Raw genomic sequence first — 19,998 nt, 5'->3', positions numbered from 1 at the left:
CACACAATTTTAAAATATATCCATACCTTAAAATATTCCAGAGGTTTCTTAGGCAGCAACATTACTAAAGGAGCTAATTTCTTTGGGCTTGTTTGCTTTTAACTTTTTAAACACCCTATGCCGTAGTTTCCAAGTCAATTTTTTTTTCTAAATAATTAACCATTGATGTTTTTGTTCACTCTAACAGAAATAGGTGGGAGCAAAAAAAAAGCACAAATTATAAAACATTGACTTTTATAAATACTTAGTGCAATAAAAAACTTATATTATAATTATTTACAATGCATACCAAATAAAATTTGTCATACTAAGAATAAACTACATAGACAGTCAAATAAATATATAGACCAATTCTCACAAACAATATGATATAGACATTCACAATTGAAAAAGCTTTAGTAATTATCTATTTCTAACTAATAAGACCAACTTATTAAAATGCATACAAGAGGAATCTTTGGATGAGAGGGTTTTAATTCTTGTTAAGAGGCCCCTGGAACAAAAACAAAGCAATTAAAATGAGTGAAAGAGACCCAAAAACTACAACAAATGTTTGTCAAAACTAAAAGTGTTGTGTTAGTCATTAAATCAATGAGTATAAGACAACAAATTAAAAAAACACAATGATGCTCGTTAGCCGGCCATAACTATTAAGACCCAAAAAAGCAGTTTAGCTTTCCTTAATCCTACTAATATTATAAATGAGAAAGTTTGGATGTATGTATGGATGTATGTTTGTGACAAGTGAACACATTAACCACTGGACGGATTTTGCTGAAATTTGGCATGATGATAACTCACATTCCCGATTAACATATAGGCATATTCTTATCTCAAAAATCCTTTCGGGCTCCGCCCCAGTGGCTCTATAGTTCCCCATGTTAACCTTATGAGTATTCATATTAAAAGGGGATTAAATAATTTAGTCAGCTGTTTCAACTAAAAAGTTGATTCTATGATATGCAAAAGCATTAAAAACTTACAAGGATTACCAACAGGGTGGAGCACTATTATTATTTTTTTAAATCTTTTTTTCTTCTTTTTTTAAAGGTGAGTGAGCGTAGCGAACGAACTTCATCCTGGAGGCGAGTTAGCATAGCGAACGAGCTAACCTGAAGGCAAGTGAGCGCAGCGAACGAGCTCCAACCTAAAGGTGAGTGAGCGTAGCGAACGAACTTCAACCAGGACATGATTGAGCCATGCGAACGAGCTCACTTATGAAGTAAAACGGGGCAAAGCCCGCGGGTACAGCTGAGTGAGCGTAACGAACAAACTTCAACCTGGAGGCGAGTTAGCGTAGCGAACGAGCTAACCTGAAGGCAAGTGAGCGCAGCGAACGAACTCCACTCTAAAGGTGAGTGAGCGTAGCGAACGAACTTCAACCAGGACGTGATTTAGCCATGCGAACGAGGTCACTTATGAAGTAAAACGGGGCAAAGCCCGCGGGTACAGCTAGTTAAATATAATCTACAAAAAGGTGATGTTAGGAACTGTATTTCTACAAGCTGTAGCATGATCCTAGCTGATGCTGATTTAAAGCTATTAATAGAGATTTGATTCTGTTTGCTGACGATACTACTGCAATCATTAAAGAAAATAATAGAGAAGAGCTTCTTACATCTCTCACAGAAGTTATGAAAGAAATGGAAAATTGGTTTAAAATAAATGGCCTTAAACTAAATGTGGATAAAACCCAAATTATAAAATGTTCAGCCAGAAATGAAAGAGAATTAAATAGTTTTTTCAATTTAGTCCATACAAATAAATTCCTAGGCATTCATCTAGATGAAAATATTAACTGGAAGGTGCATCTAGATGCTATAAAGAAAAAAATTAGATCTGCATCATCTGTCTTTGTCCACTTGAGAGAATGTGTCACCATTGAAGTACTTAAAATGGTTTATCATGCCTATGTAGAATCCATCTTGAGGTATGGTGTGATTTTGTGGGGACAGGCAACTGATGCAAAAACTATTTTCAGACTTCAGAAAAGAATCATCCGAATTATGACTAATTAACACCCCAGAAGTCCTTGTAAATTACATTTTCAAAATTTAAAAATCCAAACACTCACAGGACTATACATATTTGAATTATTAAACTACATACACAATATAAAAAATAACCTCCCGGATTCATTCAAATTCACACACAACTATAGTACAAGAAACGAAACAATTTTCAGATTACCAAATCACCGTTTGACCTTATTTGAAAAAAGTCCTTTGTATGCAGGTTTAAAAATGTATAATAAACTACCGGTATATTATAAAATAATGAGTTCAAACAAGTTTCAAGAAACATTGAAAAATGGACTCCTTGAACGTGCGTTTTATAAAATAGAAGAATTTTATAACCATCCCTTGAGTTAATTTTTTGTTTTTAATTTGCTTAACTACAGTACTGTATTAACATTATTTGGCTAGGTATTTTTTCCTGTTACTTTGTACTTTGTATTTTTCTAGTCTAGGCTCAATTTTGACAATGCACCTGTTCTATATGTTATCACATCTAAAAGAATGTTATGTGCAAATAAATAATGTCTAATGTCTAATGTCTAATGTCTAATGTCATGTTGAAGAATGTTACAGGAAAGGTTTTGGTTTGAATATTTGGTTGATTAATATTGTTTATGATTTTCATGTAAGTGTCAGATGTTAAATTTTTCTGTTGTTTGTTAACAAATTATGTTTTAGTTTTATACTGTACAAGTCACATATTCATGTTATCATGTCATGGACAAGAATTATAATTTTCCATTTTTGATTAAAAAAAGTTTTTACCTGTATTTTTTTAAGGTAAGGAGAAAAAGTGTTGTCTTTACAATTACATATAAAGATTCAAAATTTCTGGTTTTAACCATCACCGTTAGAAACTGATTTGTCTACAGTTGTTAAACAAAGTGGCATTTATTTCACTGAATTAGTAAACAAAAGAGCTTATTTCTTATCATTGTACTTTGCCCACTACTTGTTCTCACTCCAGATGGCACACTAACAAAACAGAATTTAGGAGAAGAATATTTTAACTGAACAATGAACAAGGGCCATAAGGAGATTAAATTAGTTAATAAGTATAAAGGTAAAAAAGTTATACTTAACAACAGAGTAATTATCAATACATAATGATGACTAACAGTATGTAAATATGGATATTTTTTGTTTACTGAATTTAAAGTTAGCGATTCCATTCCATCTCTGTAATTGCACCAATAACATCTCTAACATGTGTGTTATCAACATTACCTTCACTGGTGGTACAGAGTTCACAAGTCCAAGATCCAGCCGGCACCCTCCTCAGCCCCACACAGTAGCTGTGGTATCTGAAACATCGTTCATGTCACCAAACAGCTCTCCCTTGCAGCACCGAGTTGAATATTTGTATTGTGAAAAAGTCAATGAATGTTTGTTCATGTTCACACGAGTGGCCTTTAGATTGACAGAACATTAACAGTTTATGAAGGGAGAGGTTCAATCCTATAGAAGTTGCCACATTTACTCCCTAGTAAAAAAAAAAAAAAAAAAAAAAAAAAAAAAAAACACTAGACTGCAAAAAGCCAAAAATTTCAATAAAGTAGCCTATGTGCAGAAATTGATTTTGTTTTGACTGGTCAATGACATGTCTGGAACTCAAAGAAAATATTTAATACACACAATTAACTTTTTTCTCTCTTCATTTACCAATTTTTAATGAGCTTGCCACTGGAATTACCAGTTGCTGACTTCACAGTTACAGTTCAAAATTTGGGTTAATTTTGTGAGATTCTTTGTCATCTTTGTACACAAACTAGGGTAGACTTCCTCTTTGGATAACATATTAATATGTGGGTTGATTAGTGTCATGTAATAATTAGTTACATAATTATTTGACATCAAAACAATTGAATTATATAAAACAGGATAATGAATGAACATGTAAAAAGCAAGTTAAGGTCAGCCATTAAAAAACTTAAAAATAGATGACCCGATTTTCATGCATTTTATTTTAACAATAACACAACTCATGCACCTTGAGGTTGAACTGAACATATTGTATTCTTTAACTCCAATAACATTTCTTTTGTGTTGTGGCATGCTATTGGAATTATATTGTTGCAGCCTTATTTAGACTTTTAATTTGATGTTGTTGGTAAAGTTACTGTCCATTCTGACGCCGTACAAAACACCGCCATTAATATATTACAAAACATGTACTGCCAAGAATAATTTTATCGTTCTTATCATCCACAAATCAACCCAAGGCAACTGTAATTTTATTATATCCATATCATACTGGACAGGTCTATTGTAAACCAGGATATAAACAACTAAGGTACATTGATAAAAACTCCTTATGAGAAAATTAAGGTGATTATTTAGGAATATCATTTTGCCTACGTGTGAATTAAAGATTGACAAATGATTCAACCCACCATGATAAAAAAAGTTTTTGTTCTATAGTACAATTCTTCCCGAATATAATTTGCTAATCCAATGAATGACTAACCTTACCCTAGTATGTTAATAAACAAAACGCAAAATCCTTTTTTTTTACACAAGATGAATTGTATGTTGTCGAATGAACAGTACCTTCCACATTAAATTAAGTCCCCTAGACTGATCTACGCTAAACATGTATTTTGCCAGATACGGACCCTCGATCACACAGGTCGCAGAACAGCATCTTGGATTCGTTTTTGGCGTTGTTGCAACGTTGGCAAGTTTTGCAGACTGAGCACTGCCACTGATATTTGCGGACGTGTTTCAGCATGCGAGGGTTCAAATCCGCACACGTTACATGAACTAGATGAGCGAAGAGGTAGGATGAAAAGAAACAAAACAAACAAAAATCAAAGGGTCGGTATGAAAAAACAAATCAGTGAAAACGGTTGTGAACTAAAATGTTTTTAATATGGAAGGGAAATACTTAACAACTGAAAATAAGGAGAGGAAACGGGAAAGTCTTTTATTAGAGGTTTAGTATGCTACTGTGCCTATTTAGTCAATACATGGTTACTGATGCAACTAGGAAATGAGATGATTAGGCTGAAGACAAAGAAGAAGTTTTCCTCTACCAAAGATTTTAATGTTAATCAGCTGGCATAATAAAACAATTCAATCACTATTACTCGATTGATGTTTGCAGCAAAAACACATTTTACATAGATAATTTTTAATTTAAAAGGTCAAAAGGTTGGATTTAACTTTATCTAGGGTTGTGTAGGTTTTAATAGTGGGTTGTTGGTTTTATCGTTTTCAGTGTGATGCCATACAGTAATTCTGCTGTGATCGCCGAGATGATAATGATGTTACTGTTTATGGCCGATATTTCTATCAAACGTAAAACAATCCTGTCAGTTTTTGTTTTTAGAACCCGATCTTGCAAAACCTTGGAGGTTTTGCAAGGTGGGTTTGGAACCCACCTGGGTAGAAAACGATTTTACATTTTTTATTTTTCAAAATTCCTGAAGGGCTTAAAAGCCACCATGTTATCCTTGCTAACTCGAATACATTAGTACACACTCATAAGTCTATGACAATCTCGGTACATAAATCTTTACCTGTAACTTTTTAAGCAAATAGAAAGAGGAATGCCAAAGAAGAAATGTGCTTGTATCACAAAGTCATACACATTACTTCACTAGTGTGCAACAATAGAACAATGCAACAATGGTGTACTGGACAAAATACATGTTTAGATACTCGACAATCGGACTAGTATACATAGTTTAACATAAAACATGCAACTTTAACACACGTCATGCATTGGACAACACACAAGAGACGACTGTAGCAATAACAAGCTTCTAAACTGAAGAAACCTTAAGAATAGGAAGATAAATTTTAAAACTAAATATAGTTATCTGATGACAAAATAAAATACCTTTTTGTAGCAAACACTAACACTAGGAGAATTCTCAGTTGCTTTCTTGAGTTATATTCAAACATGTTTATAATAAATAAAGAGACCTTTCTGTTTACAGATAGAACTTCGTTTGACAGAATTGGCAGATGGAGACGGACCGCAGACCGGACATGTTGGATCGTGAATGGAGGGCTTTAAATTATTAACACTCTTTAAATTTCATTATCTGTGATTGGACCCGAGTTTCAATCAATTTGATAATTATATTTTTTACACATGTAATTGTTAGCTGTTGAATTATTTAGGAATTATAAATGAATCTGAGCATTTTACATCATGATACATTGCATAATGCTTAATTATTAGCAAATCTTGTGTTTCATAACTAGGCCAACATAATCAATCAATAATACTGAACTAAACAAATGATTAATAAATAACCATGCACAATGATACAACAAATCACAAAAACCTTGCAGGAAACAAAAAAAAACATATATCAATGAAAATGTTTTAAAACACATACAATTTTGATTTAATGGAATATTTGTTTTGAGATTCTACCAAATGCAATAAAGTATTGGTAAAATGAAGCATACATATTTAATAAAATAAAAAATAAACAAATTCAGGAGATAAATTGAGATGGTTGAAAAATAAAGATTTTAAACACCCCTTCTGGTGTTATGACGATATTAAAAGCTAGATCTGATATCTTATTGACAAGTTTTTAATTGAATAAAAAAGAACAAGTATAGTTAATAGGGTTAGTTTAAGTAGACTTCTTCATTTTAACCTTTTTACAGTTATAGGCCCTAGAGTTCACATCAAGTACTAGATCCTATGATGATAGATAGAGGTGTGCAAGTGTGTAAAACACGTATGTGTACCCAAAAACTCATTCACCTTGGTATTTCATGAGTATTAACTTGAGTAAGTATTAAGTACAAAATTCAAAGGCTAGAATGTATTCACAGCTCAACATTTTCATTATTTAAGGTGACTTAAGTAACACTTGATCATACATTTCACTATGGAATGCTTGTTTAATTTAAAAATTAAACAGTTTTTTACTGAGTTTTACAATCCCATTCTACATGGAGACTTTCCTTTCAGGTTTTACACTATCTAACAATAAAGGATTAGCTATGAGGCTAACTGGGGAGTTTTGGAAAAGGATGGACTTGAGTTAAATTACCTGAGGAAATTAGACTTTAGAGTATTTTTTAAATCACATCAAGTCACATGACATAAAGTTGACATATTGCCCGATTTTTGAACAACCAATCTGTCTGAAATTTTGTGCATTGTGATTTTCTTCAGAAAAACAGTAAATTACTGACCATTCTTAATTGACTTTTTCTCAAGTAAGTTTATTAGACTCCACTTAAAAAAAAAACTCTTTACACTTCTTTTTTAATACCTACTACAGGTTTTTCCACACTTGCACACCCCTCATGATACCAACCGAAGTCCCCCCTAAGGCAAATATACTCAAAAATACACCCCTCTAGCAAGCCATGGATTGATGAATGAAAAGAGACAAACCGGGCTATGCGTCGACACGTTTTAGCACAATTCGTGCTGCCTTAGTGGACTTACTGTTGTGGCTACATTGCGAGCATTGCAACATTGCCTCGTTGGTCTTCTTGGAACCACAAGTTTTGCATTCCTTCTCCTTCTCCTCCTCTTCCGTCCCCTCTCCGTCGCTCGAGCTGTCGCTGAAACAATGTCGGAAAATAACATCGTCATGGGTTGATTAAAAGTTGATTGGCCTTATCTGAATTTGTAAGTCTTTCATAAGCCAAATGAGGACTACAAGACCTCCACACCGACATCACACGGGGGATGGCCCGGTTCTGATTATTGATTCCTCAAAACCTTTGATGGTGGTATCAAAGAAACACCAGTTTTTGACATGTAAATTTCATGTAAATCATGATTATCGTTAGTGTAAGAATTATAGTCATCTACAACGCTGATGGTAACCTCATGATTAAATCTTTTGGGCAACTATTAGGTGTCCTTTGGACCACAATAACATACCAAAGAGATGCGGCAACTTCGTGGCCTTTCATGATCAAGGCAAATTCAGTATACAAAAATTATGCTGGTCAGTCTCATCATAGAAGCCATCATATAAATTGCATTCTGTGCTTAGATCTCTGCAGTAAGGTAACCTACCTTTTCTATGGGTTTGGAATTCACCACTCAATAAAAATGTGAACTGTAACCCTGCTTAAGGTAATCTATTTTAAGATACCTGTAACCCCGCAAAACAATAATCTATTTTTAAAAGAGGCCGTACCTGGTTCCTTCGGAGGACGAGCTGTCCTCACTCTCTGACTGGCTGCCGTCCGAGCCGCCTGTGCTGTGCATCTCATTAGGCTGTAGCGGACCGTACAACACGGTGTTGACTGGGAAATACCTCAGCTCTTGAGGAGTGTATCTACAGAGACAATTGAGATGAATTACACCATTGATTTTTTACGGTAAATCTGTAGGACCAAAAGAAATGTTTTGTGACCAATAAAGAGCATTTAATGTGGGATTGAGTATAGGAATGGTGAAATTAAACTATTTGCTCACCGCTTGTAATAGTCAGCGTACTGGCCAGGTATGAGGGCGACAGGGTAGCTGCCCAGTTTGGCCGATGGCCGTGTCATCTTGGCCGCCTTGCTCTTGGGATACTGTATGGTCCAGGTCTGTAGGTCCAGGTGACACTTGCGGCTCTCGTTGCGGCTCCTGTTCAGGTTGGAGTTCCAGCTGACCAGGGACTGAATGGCATGTTCCTTCAGATCAGACTTGGACAACGTCTGCTCAAACTTCTTCCTCTCTGTCAACAAAGTGAATATAGAATTCTCTCATTGTTCCTGACAAACTAATGGGCCGTTGTAGGTTTTGTTAGAAAAATGCATAGGAATGACTTTTGTGGGAAATATCAAAACAAATATGGTGGATGGATCATTAATAACGGCAAATGAGTTGTGTATGCACATAAGAGCTCTTCCCCCACTACCATAGCTTTCGTTATTTGGTACAGCCATCGCAAAAAGTTTCCTGTTGGATCTCATTCAAATACATATTCTGAGTAGGAAAGGTGGAGGTAGTTTTTTTATCCCTACCCACACTAGCCTTCCCCTAAAGGCCGCCCTAATTTTCTTCTTTGTTTATAAAGAGGTGTTGGCTGCCTTTTTTATATTTATTTTTAACAATTAAGAATTTTTATTTTTAACATGTTTTTCCAAACCTTGGGCCTTGTAGAGTAGGACCTAAGATTAGCCCTGATATTAATCATTCATATTTCACGTGCACTAATAGTTAGAACACAGATTTTAGGACAAAAAATGAGACATCACTTTAAGTGGCAATAAATGTTTTAAATCTGCCTGATGATAACCTGAAAGCCATAACTTAACCAATATATTTGGACACCAAACTAAACAATTTAAATAACCAAACAAACTTTTTTACCTTTCTGCTTCAGGATAACCTCCCTGGCTTGTTTCTCCCGCATATACTTGCGCAACTCCTCATACTGATCAGGGAAGTCTTGGAACATGATGTCCAACACCTCAGAGCTACTAACTGCTGTCAGACCTGACAACAAGTATAAATAATGCAATTTTTCTAGCATCATAGCTACTGCATGAAATCTAACAAACTCCAATATAAATATGGCAACCTCTGATGTGTATTCCATTGGGGAGCGAGCTGGCGTAGTGGTTAGAGCGCGGGACTTCAGTCCCTGAGGTCCAGGGTTCGATCCCCGCCAAGTCACCAATAAATTTTATCTAAATGATAATGCCGCAACCCCTAGGTTTAGCCTGAAGTAATGTGAAAAACAATCCCAGGCTCGTGCCTAGCGTCCTAGGAAAAAAAAAAAAAAAATGTTATTCCATTGGGAACCAAGTGGGAAAAGATTAAATGAGTAGAATGAGGGGGAATTATACGGAAAATAGGATCGAATACAAGAACAAACACAAGAACTGTGAACAGAAAAGAATACTTAAATTAAATCACAACAAGAGGAACATCTCTACTGAAGCCAAACTGAGGACTATAAACACAGTAGTGATTCGGATGGATTGTATCATAGTAGACAAAAATAATTAAATCCATCAGCTGTGCTGCGGTTACCATAGGTTCTGGCGCACACCGCTGGGAGAACCATGTAGTTACGGCGTACACGCTACGTAACTACACGGCGCTCCAAGCGGTGTGCGCCAGAACCTATGGTAACCATGGTAACCGCAGCACGGCTGACAGTCTATATTTAATTCTTTTAGTCTATGATTGTATGCATGACACAGAGTAGTAATTTTGAGGAGAGAAAAACAAATCTAGAGGATCAATCAAGTATTTTTAATATAATAGCAAAAACACAGCATAACAAAATCAGTAGATGAAGATCTCATAAAACAGGAGGGGAGGTATATACATAGAAAAAAATCAGAAAACAGATGATCACATAAACACACAAAGAGATGAGAGGAAAGGAAATAACAGAAGGGAGGAAGTAAACATAGTGAATAAATTAAAAGTATTAGGTAGAAATAAGAAAAATATTGCACAAAAGATCGTTATGGTTGATAATGTTTAGTGTGATAATTAATTATAGTTTAATCTTAGTGAAAAGAAAATATTTACCATGTAGTACGAATACATACAAAATTAAAGTAAAAAAATGGTTTGTGCAATAAAAGTTTGCACGAATAAAAATCAAAATAAAAGATATTTTTATGGATGTTCACCCCAAGATACTTGATTTTGGAAAAACTTTTCCACAAATGAATTAAAAAAAAAAACAATACCAAATTGCAATACTGTACTACAAAGACATTTTCATGATCAAAGCCTCAAATTGGCAATTAGAACTTGCACAATATCTTTCAATAGAAAAGAGTCTGGTCGACAACTTGAACATTTCCTATGAATTATAAATTGCTTTCACATCAATGCCTCAGCAAGTTGTGCAAATAAAACTGACAGACTGACACAAGACACAATCGAAGCGATCATAGTTTTATTTGAAACTTTTAATGAATATTAGATGAATAAAGAAAATAAATGAATAGGCTATAGAAATATGAATAAAGCAAAACAAATCAATGTTGTATATGAATAGTCAGAAAAAGGGTGACAAAAAGTTTCAAAAGAGCAGCAAGCTAATTTGAAATATCCAATAAAACAGTAGAATCTCTAAAATGTGATTTAATTACTAAACTAAACAAAATATATGTTAAAGCTACACTTTAAAATTACATAGGTGTGTCACACACTATTCATCCTACAAAGCATTTGCACAAGTTTCTTATCTCTATTCAGATAACAGCAGAAATTCTTAAACAATAAAACAAATTTAGTGACAAAAAAGTTTAAAACTGTGCCAGATAGCCATTTTAATAAGAATTATTTAATAACAATCTATTAAAAATAAGTATTGAAATACATTTGTTTAAATCTTTTCAAACGTAACCAACACTGTTAGTGTTAATTTTTATATTGTAGGGGATTGTTGATAACTTTTAACTAATACGGTTATTTGTCATTCCCCCCAGACTAGACAGATTTGATTTAATCACATGAAAAAAAACCATGTAATTGAAATCTCAACTTAACACAAAATGAATTTTAATTCAACAAGCAACTCAAATAAACTCATGCCTCAACTCTAATAAAAACAAAACAACAGCATACATACAACACACATTGGTGCGTAGGGCAGCTAAATATAGCCAATCAGTACAGCGTATGTGCTACTACACAGACAGTCAACAACTGGTCATTGGCTACTAGCCACTCACATACAGCTACTTGGCTCACCATTCGCACAGTGCAGCCAATTCATAAAAAGAAAAGTAATTGATTTTTTTAAACACGGCTAGAAATAATCCAAAAATTTAACTTGTTTTAACAAATAATGTGATCTTGTTTTAACTAAAACAAGTATAAACTTACTCTTATTAAATTATAAACTTAAAACTTAACAAATTATATGAGATTTTCTAGTAAAAATTATCTATAAAACTATAAACAAAACGTTATTGCCCCTACTAACATTGCACTCTTTGATAATTTACCATTTTATAGCAACATTTACTTAGTAGTTGCTGTACTGTTTATTGTTATCATAAAACTGAAAATTTTTATTAGCTCTGTAATAATCTATGTCTAATCTATGCCTGCCTTCTTTCATATACAGTTTAACTAACATATGTTTTATTGATTATTATGATTTTTGTAAACAGTCAAAATAAATACACATCTTTGGTCAAGTCTATAATTTTTTGTCTTGTCTGTCTATAATATTTTAACATTGGTGCCGAAACCCGACTTATAAATTATGTCAAGAAATATGTCAATCCGAAAGTCAGGGAGAGAGAAACACCCTCCAAATAGATATTCCCCAGAAAATGTAAATGACAAGAATGAGGAACCCATAGAAAGAGATGGTCAACCTCCAAAACCCCCTTCTAAGTCAAAAACCAAATCTTCAACTTCCAGCAAGCGCCGGTTAGTTCAACTGCAACTAGAAGAAATAGAAGAAATGAACAGGCTTGAGAAAATACATGAAGAAAGGGAGTTGCAACGGCTGAAAGAATTTGAAGAAAAGGAGATGGAGCGACAGAGACAAGATATGGAGCGTCAAATGCAGGAACAACAAAGGCAAAGAGAGGAGAGGGAAATGGAACGACAACGTCAAGCTGAAGCAAGAGAACTAGAACGACAGAAGCGTCTGCTGAGAGTAAGGACCGAACTTGAGTCTGCTTCGGTCTTGGGAAGTAGTCAGTCCGCCTCAGTCTTGGGCAGTCGTCATTTGGAATTGGAAGATAATGAAGACCCTGACAAGGTAAGCTTCAATATTGCTACTGTTGAGGAGGACTCTAATGTCAAAGTCAATAGGTGGCTGAATGAGGAACCGTCAGTTCCTTTGACATCGTCAGCCATCGTGTCCACGGCTATTGATAAACTAGCAGACTCCTTTTCAAAAGCTATCAATTTATCTAACCCCAACCAACCTGTCTCTTGCCGACAGCGTCTTCCATCCTTCAGCGGGAAACCAGACGAGTGGCTTATGTTCTATTCCTGTTACAATAAGACTAAACACCTTTTTAATGACGATGAAAACCTTGACAGAATAAGAAATTGTCTGGAGGGAGATGCCTTTAAAATGGTAAAACCTCTATTTATATCAGGAAAAAATTTGAGTACAGTAATGAAAACTTTACAAATGCGTTTTGGACGTCCAGAGTTTATAGTCGAGTCAATGTTGAAAAAGGCGCGCATGCTCCAACCAGTCAAGGAGGATGACGCTGTCAGCCTTATTGAGTTTTCAACAACTCTTTTAAACCTGACCTCTACCGCAGAGTCGTTGGATTTGGAAATGTACTTAATAAATCCTCTCTTGTTGAATGAACTTTTAAGTAAGCTCCCATATACTCTAAAGTACAGGTGGGCTGAACATGTAAATAGCATGCATTTAGAAAAACCTACTGACCTGAAAGTATTCTGTAACTGGCTTGAAAATCAGTGTTCCATTATGAGTATTTATTTTCGTCCACCCGAGGAGACAACGCGGAAGAGAAGTGACCCTAAACCAGTTTTTACTAATTCGCCCAATGAAAACGTTTGCATGTTTTGCTCGGAGAGTCATGAAACCGATAAATGTAAGCTTTTTAGAAAAGCAGAAGTCTCGCAGCGGTGGAAGATGATAATTGAGAAAAAACTGTGTTTCTTTTGCTTCCGTCGTCACCACATCAAATTTTGCAATTTAAAGAAACCTTGTGGAATCAATGGGTGCAAACTATCCCACCATCGCCTTCTGCATACTGACAGTGCCACTAAAAATGCCCAAGAGATCAGCTGGGACAGAGTACAGAACACTTTCAGGCAGGAAGGTAAATCAAAAGAAGAATTTATAAGCAATCACTCGGTAAATAACCGCGTTTTACTAAGAGTATGTCCAGTGACATTATATGGTCCAAGCTGTCAGATCGACACATATGCACTTTTAGATGACGGTTCAACCATATCTCTACTAGATTCAACTACAGCCAATAAATTAGGCGTCAGTGGTAGCATTGAACCCCTTACCACTTGTTGGTCAAATGCAACTAAACATTTTGACCCAACGTCCAGACGAGTTGAACTTAAAATAAAAGGGCTCTATGGAGACGAAGTTTTCACATTGACTAATGTAAGAACTCAATTTCCCTTAGATTTACCCCAACAGTCGATCGATTCAGTAAAGCTTCGTGAGACATGGTCTCATTTAAATTCAATCGACCAACCTCTACCAACATCTCATGCCAAACCTACCATCTTGATTGGTCAAGATAATTGCAACCTAATATTGACAAGGAAAGTTGTGGAAGGACCTCCTAACTCGCCAGTTTTATCCTGGAGTTACTTAGGCTGGTCGTTGCATGGAAAATGTCCAGGATACAGTGGAGGACGTATCGATGACAACTTTGCTCTGACATGTTTTAAATATGATAAATTGTACAAAACAGCAGAGGAATCATTTGAGATTGACAACTACGGTGCAGAAAACATCTCCCAAGAGGAAAGGACTCAAAACAAAGATATGAAAATCAAAAAAGCACATTTAAACAGGGATCCAATAAAAGAAAAAGCGTTAGAGAAGGAATGCCAACCCCTGGAGGCTAAGAATATGATTCAAGACTCTGAGAAACATTCTGACATTCTCACCAGTGTCCAGACAGTCCGAGTGGTTGGAGAGAAAATGGAAGAGCCTGATAAAGAAAATGAGATAGGTCTAGTTGACGATGAGCTGATAGAAAATTCCAAAGTACTTGAAGTCTTGAAGGAAGCCATGCTGGAATCCAGTGTCAAAATCAAGAAAAAGATCTTTGCGGTAACTGGCAAAAGGAAGAATGTGAAAACAGAAGACAAAAAACTTAAAGCCAGACCTCTATGGGAAATGAAGAAAACGGAGAACGATTCAGAGTTGAAAATTTGTGGTGGATGTGATGTGCAGTTTGACAATACCTCCTTCTACAGACACAAGAAGAAACGTGTGTGCTGGAAGGAGCACAAGAATAACGATGACAATCAAACAAACAAGTGTGCTCAGTGTGGCTGCAAGTTCCCATGTCTGATGGCCTTGTTTAAACACAACTGTAGTCGCTCACAGGAACCTACGATGCCACAATGGTGTCTTGAAGAGCAGATGGCGGAGGTGCTAAGAGACAGCGTGGAGGACAATTCCAACTTGTCACCTATGAAAATATCCAGAGACGAGTCTGTGAGGAGAATGTCACTAGTAGACGATTCAGTCAGCCTAGTCAGTGACGAGAGCTTTGACATCTCACAGTACCACAACAAGTCCAGCAGTGATAACCAGAGGAATAAGAAATATTCTGAAATATTCAAAGAAATCAAACATCAAAGAAGAAAACGTATGCTCAAAGTGAAAATCACTAAAGAACTGGTGAGTGCCAAAGTTAGGCTTCGCAAGCCTCGGCCAAAAATTACTATTGCTCCAAAGAAAAAACTAATGAAAAGGAAAAAGAAACTAATTTTTGAATGGTTAGTTCTTGGGGGGAGAGAGAATGTAATAATCTATGTCTAATCTATGCCTGCCTTCTTTCATATACAGTTTAACTAACATATGTTTTATTGATTATTATGATTTTTGTAAACAGTCAAAATAAATACACATCTTTGGTCAAGTCTATCATTTTTTGTCTTGTCTGTCTATAATATTTTAACAAGCTCTGTATTTCTAGTGCTTGATTTCTAGAATTTAAATCTTCTTCTTTATTATCTCTATATATTTAAAACACTGTTGTAAGTCTGTTTTCTCAGTGACTACTGGACGGATCTACAAGATTTATGTGTCAAATTAAAGGGAATAATGTGTAGATTTGCCGAATGTCCTTAGAAAACTTGGGAAATGTATATGAAGAGACTAGAGAAATAATTTGTTTCACTAACATTTCTGAAGAAAAAAAGAATACTTTTCTTTACCGTATTGGAACAGACACTTATAGAGTATTAGGGATATATTGCATCCTGTATCATATATAGCCAAATCCTATGCTGAAATAAACTCTTAATTCACATTTTACACCAAACCAAATGAAGTATCACAGATATACTTTAAAGATGCCATCAGAGCCATGCACATTGAGGAAGGCTCAATTTGATTGAAATTGCAGAGGTATTTAAAGGCCTATCGAAGAGCTGCAAAGAGTACTACTATAGTAGGACAGTCGCCTTCACATCCCTTCATTGGACGACAAATTTAATCAAGACTTGACTTATTGTATCCTAATTTGTTACAAAAAATGACCCAAAATTTCCACTCAGAATCATCCTGTGGCAGGCAAAAACCATTTTAAGCACAAGATCCTGTTGTCTACCATTTGTATGAACCAACAAAAAGTGGGGTTTGGGATGATGGAGAAATTACGAAATATCAAAAAGGCAGTGGCCTAGTACCATTAAGATCAAATATGAGACGTTCAGGGCAGGACTTGTCTGAGTTTTCAGTACAGAATGACCAAAACCAAGCATTCCTACCAACGAATTTCAGAGAAGTCAGAGAGGAACTGACTGAAAACAATCAAAAAAATTAATGATCATAACATACCAGATGATCCAGAGACCAATCACGACTTATCAGTTTAGTGAGACCACAAAAAAGAACACATAAGCCAGTTTCGAACGACTTAACTTGTGAAACTCACTGAGAAGGGGAGGTGTTAAATCCCTAATGTCTACCTTTAGCCATTGACTGTTTATTTATGTTTATTTGATAACCATTACCAGCTGGTTGTAAGGTTTATTCGTTTGCTTTGTTATGTTATGTTGAATAAATTTGGTTAATGAATTGTACATTGATAAGTTTATTTTTTTTGTTCTAATAACAAACAGAACAGGCCTACAAACAGAGCGGCTCACAGAATGTGCTACTTACAGTGGTTAATAATTACTTACTTACTTGCTTCTTTAGTTTTTGAAACTATGATACTTGATCTGACTTTAAACAAAAATTCTGAGACCATTAACATGGGAAGGCATGAAAAAAAGAATTTTCATATATTGTACTTAACAGATCCAAAACTTTAAAAAAATTTCCAAATAAGATAAGAGATAAGTCTCACCTAAGTCACACATTGATTCAGACACCAATCCGCTGTCACACAAGTAGGTGCGTTCTTCCATCTCCACCCTCCGTCGTTTGAGGTCCGGATACTTGCGTTGGAAACTCTTCACTCCAAGCCAAGTAGAGATCTGCTCTTGTATCATGTACAGCTCCCCACCCTGCAGCGGCCACTGGTACTCGGCGATCTGTTCCACCGTGAACTCCTTGCTGCAATACACAACTTGTTATGGCAAATATCCTGTAGAGAAGGAAGTCGTCATTGCTGCAAGTATGAGTATTTTACAATTACTTGACTTTACAACCAACACAGTGCACCACAGTGCATCAGTACAGTTCACCTTAGCAGTGCAGAGTCATTCTGAAAGAATAAACTGCTTTAAATACCTAGTAACATCGAGAGAGTGAGAGTGGCAATAATCCATGCAGATCTGCACGAAGACACACTCAAGAGCTAAAAATAATTTCACAAACGTGCTGCAAAATCTACCCTTTTTCTGTAATCCACCACATTCAGTTCTAGGCCAAACTGCATTTTTTATAGGGTTGAAACAGCAGATATTTCTTCAAAATCATCCTCACAGAATCCCGACTTATGTTTAGCTCTTTGGCACATCTTCATGCAGATCTGCTGGACTAGCCACTCTCACTCTCTCGATGTTTTTGAAAAACCAAAAGAACAACAATTGAAAGTGTAAAGAAAGTATAAGTACCTATAAATAATGAATTTACATACAGTTTCCTTAACACTGAGAATACATATAATATCTTACCCTTCAGGGTCCCCAACTTCCATTCTATTTTTCTTGATTCCGAAACCATCGAGATCAAGTCCATCACCTGTACAATATTTTTTTGTTAGAAAAAGAAAACATTTTATTCTTGGCATTATAAGTGATCATCAACAAGGTTTTTCATTATCAGTATAAACCAAATTGTCAGGTAGAAAGTTAAGTGGATGTAATTGATGCCTTTACTTGTTTTTAAGACAGTGTGAATAGCATATTTTATGTATATTTTTTAAATAGGTAATTTACGGGGGACTATGAAAATAAATCAAACGGAACCCCATTATTTTATAAAATAAACCAAAATGTATAAATTGTTGTTACAAAAATAATTTACTGTGCCAACAACAACAGGTGGTTTTCATAACGATTGTACGATTTATGATTTTGTGTGGTTTTTGGCAATTATAAACCAACAAAGCATGTTTTGTTCTTTCTTACAATGAACTGCAAACATTTTAAACTATTTTTTTAAATTAAACAAACCTTTTTTACCTCAAACAATGTAGGCCTATAGAAAATTATTTCAGAAGTGTTATTTGATGCTTACAATTACGAGGTTTCAGTGAAATGTTCTACTATGTCAGTCACAAAGTTATTAATTTTAATTTTACCAGTTTTGATAAGCTTATCAACAGAAATATCTTGAAAATAGATTTTGGACAGATACTTTGATTTTGAAAAGTGAGACTGACACATTACTGCTTACAATTAAGTTCTTTGAACTATAAAAGATAGAGGAAAATAAATGATCAAATTACCAGTAGGATCTGATGCACTCATTCTTGTGTCTTCTTCACTAGGATTTGGTGGAGGAGCTTTCAACGCTTCCAAAGCTGCTAGTTTTTTAGCTTCTCTTCTTAACCTGTCTTTTTCTCGTTTTATCCTCTTAATTTCTGCTTTGCTCTTTGGCCTAGGCTTGACAGGCTTAGGAGGAGGTTCAGGTTCCGTCTTAATTTCTTCTTCCTCATTAGGTTCTTCAATTGACATAACTGACTGATCCACTTCCATCAAAGAGTCGTCTTTACAAGATCCATCTGTATTGCCTTCAGCAGAATCATTACTTCCATCTACTGATTTTCTTTTTGATCCGAGTTGATCGTCTTCCCTCCTATCTTCTGACAACTTTCTTTTAACTTCCATCCCATCAGCAGATTTCCTTCTTACACTCTCGTCTTGCTTCTGATACAGAGGAATAAGACCTGGAGGACTTTTACTAATCAGTCCCGATTTCTCAGGTGTCCTTTTCTTCCCTTCTTTCCCGGGTGATTTTAGCTCAGCCTGATAAGCTGCTTCAATTTTCTCCTTCATCTCTCTGACTTTAGCCTCAAGGTCACTGTTTCCTTCCTCACTACCGTCAGACCGTCTTGCCTTTTTTTCTGAAAACTCTTTTTTGCCTTCAATACTTTTCCTGAGCAATGCCATAGTCAGCTCAGAGGCAGCGTGCTCCGGCATTCTCGGTCCCATCTCAGCATCAATGTTGTCCAGAGTGATCGGTTGATCAGGGTCTGGGAACGACATGGCTTCCATTTCCTCCAGGATTCTTTTTATTCCACGACTTCCTCTTGGACGTCCTCTTGGGCCTGGAAGTTTAACAATTAATTCTCATTATTTCAGAATTAAATATAGAAATTATGTATACACATGCTGTCATGTTTGGATGAACCAAAATTATCATTTTTGATCTTAGCCTCCAAATTACCTTGAATACCATGAAATCGGTGTACCTGCTTTGTGGTTTAATCCTAATTGTTGGTATTGTTGCACATAGTTTTGACTTTCTACTAAATCATCTTCAGGCGTCAAGGATGTCAAAAGGAAGGTCACTTCATAAGAAGGCCGTTGTTACACACGAACATGAACACAGACATTAAAATGGTAAAAACTGTACATTTAAAACACTTAAAAAACTCTAGATTTAGCATCCATGTGGTCATAACAAACCATTTCCTAACACTGCAGTTACTGCTTTTTATTAGTTCTTAATTCTTTTAAATGTACCGTTTTTACCATTTTCATGTCCATAAGTGTTTATACTGTGTGTGTAACGAAGACCTTCTTAAAAAGTGATACTCCTTTTGACATCCTTGACGCCTGAAGATGACTAAGTTGAAACTAGTTGCGAAACTAGCAACAATTACGATTACCACAAAGGTATTTAAACACCAATTTCAAAATTATCAAACAACCACTTAAATCAATAATAATACAGTAACCATGTATGCTCTAGGA

At 35.4% G+C, this 19,998-nt stretch overlaps 1 protein-coding gene across 3 annotated transcripts in view; it reads right to left on the bottom strand.

The window, feature by feature from the left end:
- Positions 1-235: 235 nt before the first annotated feature.
- The window catches only part of LOC128985463 (uncharacterized), a 39,712-nt gene continuing 19,949 nt past the window's right edge, over positions 236-19,998 (bottom strand). Inside the window, exons 3-12 of one of the 3 annotated variants that reach the window (XM_054404957.1) lie at positions 18,528-19,349; positions 17,752-17,818; positions 16,980-17,188; positions 9,319-9,444; positions 8,434-8,680; positions 8,153-8,293; positions 7,447-7,565; positions 4,634-4,781; positions 3,246-3,322; positions 236-493 (exon numbers count right to left, since the gene is read on the bottom strand). In XM_054404957.1, the coding sequence (XP_054260932.1) occupies positions 483-493; positions 3,246-3,322; positions 4,634-4,781; positions 7,447-7,565; positions 8,153-8,293; positions 8,434-8,680; positions 9,319-9,444; positions 16,980-17,188; positions 17,752-17,818; positions 18,528-19,349 (1,967 nt within the window). In that variant the 3' untranslated portion in view covers positions 236-482. Of the gene's footprint in view, positions 494-3,245; positions 3,323-4,633; positions 4,782-7,392; positions 7,566-8,152; positions 8,294-8,433; positions 8,681-9,318; positions 9,445-16,979; positions 17,189-17,751; positions 17,819-18,527; positions 19,350-19,998 lie in introns of all 3 variants that reach the window. The other 2 variants (XR_008490028.1, XR_008490029.1) reach the window with 2 other exon arrangements.

Source organism: Macrosteles quadrilineatus, unplaced genomic scaffold, assembly GCF_028750875.1.
Source record: "Macrosteles quadrilineatus isolate MER2022 unplaced genomic scaffold, UCM_ALF_1.0 Scaffold_2__2_contigs__length_208266976, whole genome shotgun sequence".
Taxonomy (NCBI): domain Eukaryota; kingdom Metazoa; phylum Arthropoda; class Insecta; order Hemiptera; family Cicadellidae; genus Macrosteles; species Macrosteles quadrilineatus.
The sequence above is the reverse complement of the archived record's forward strand: the minus strand, read 5'-3'. Positions and strand labels throughout refer to the sequence as shown.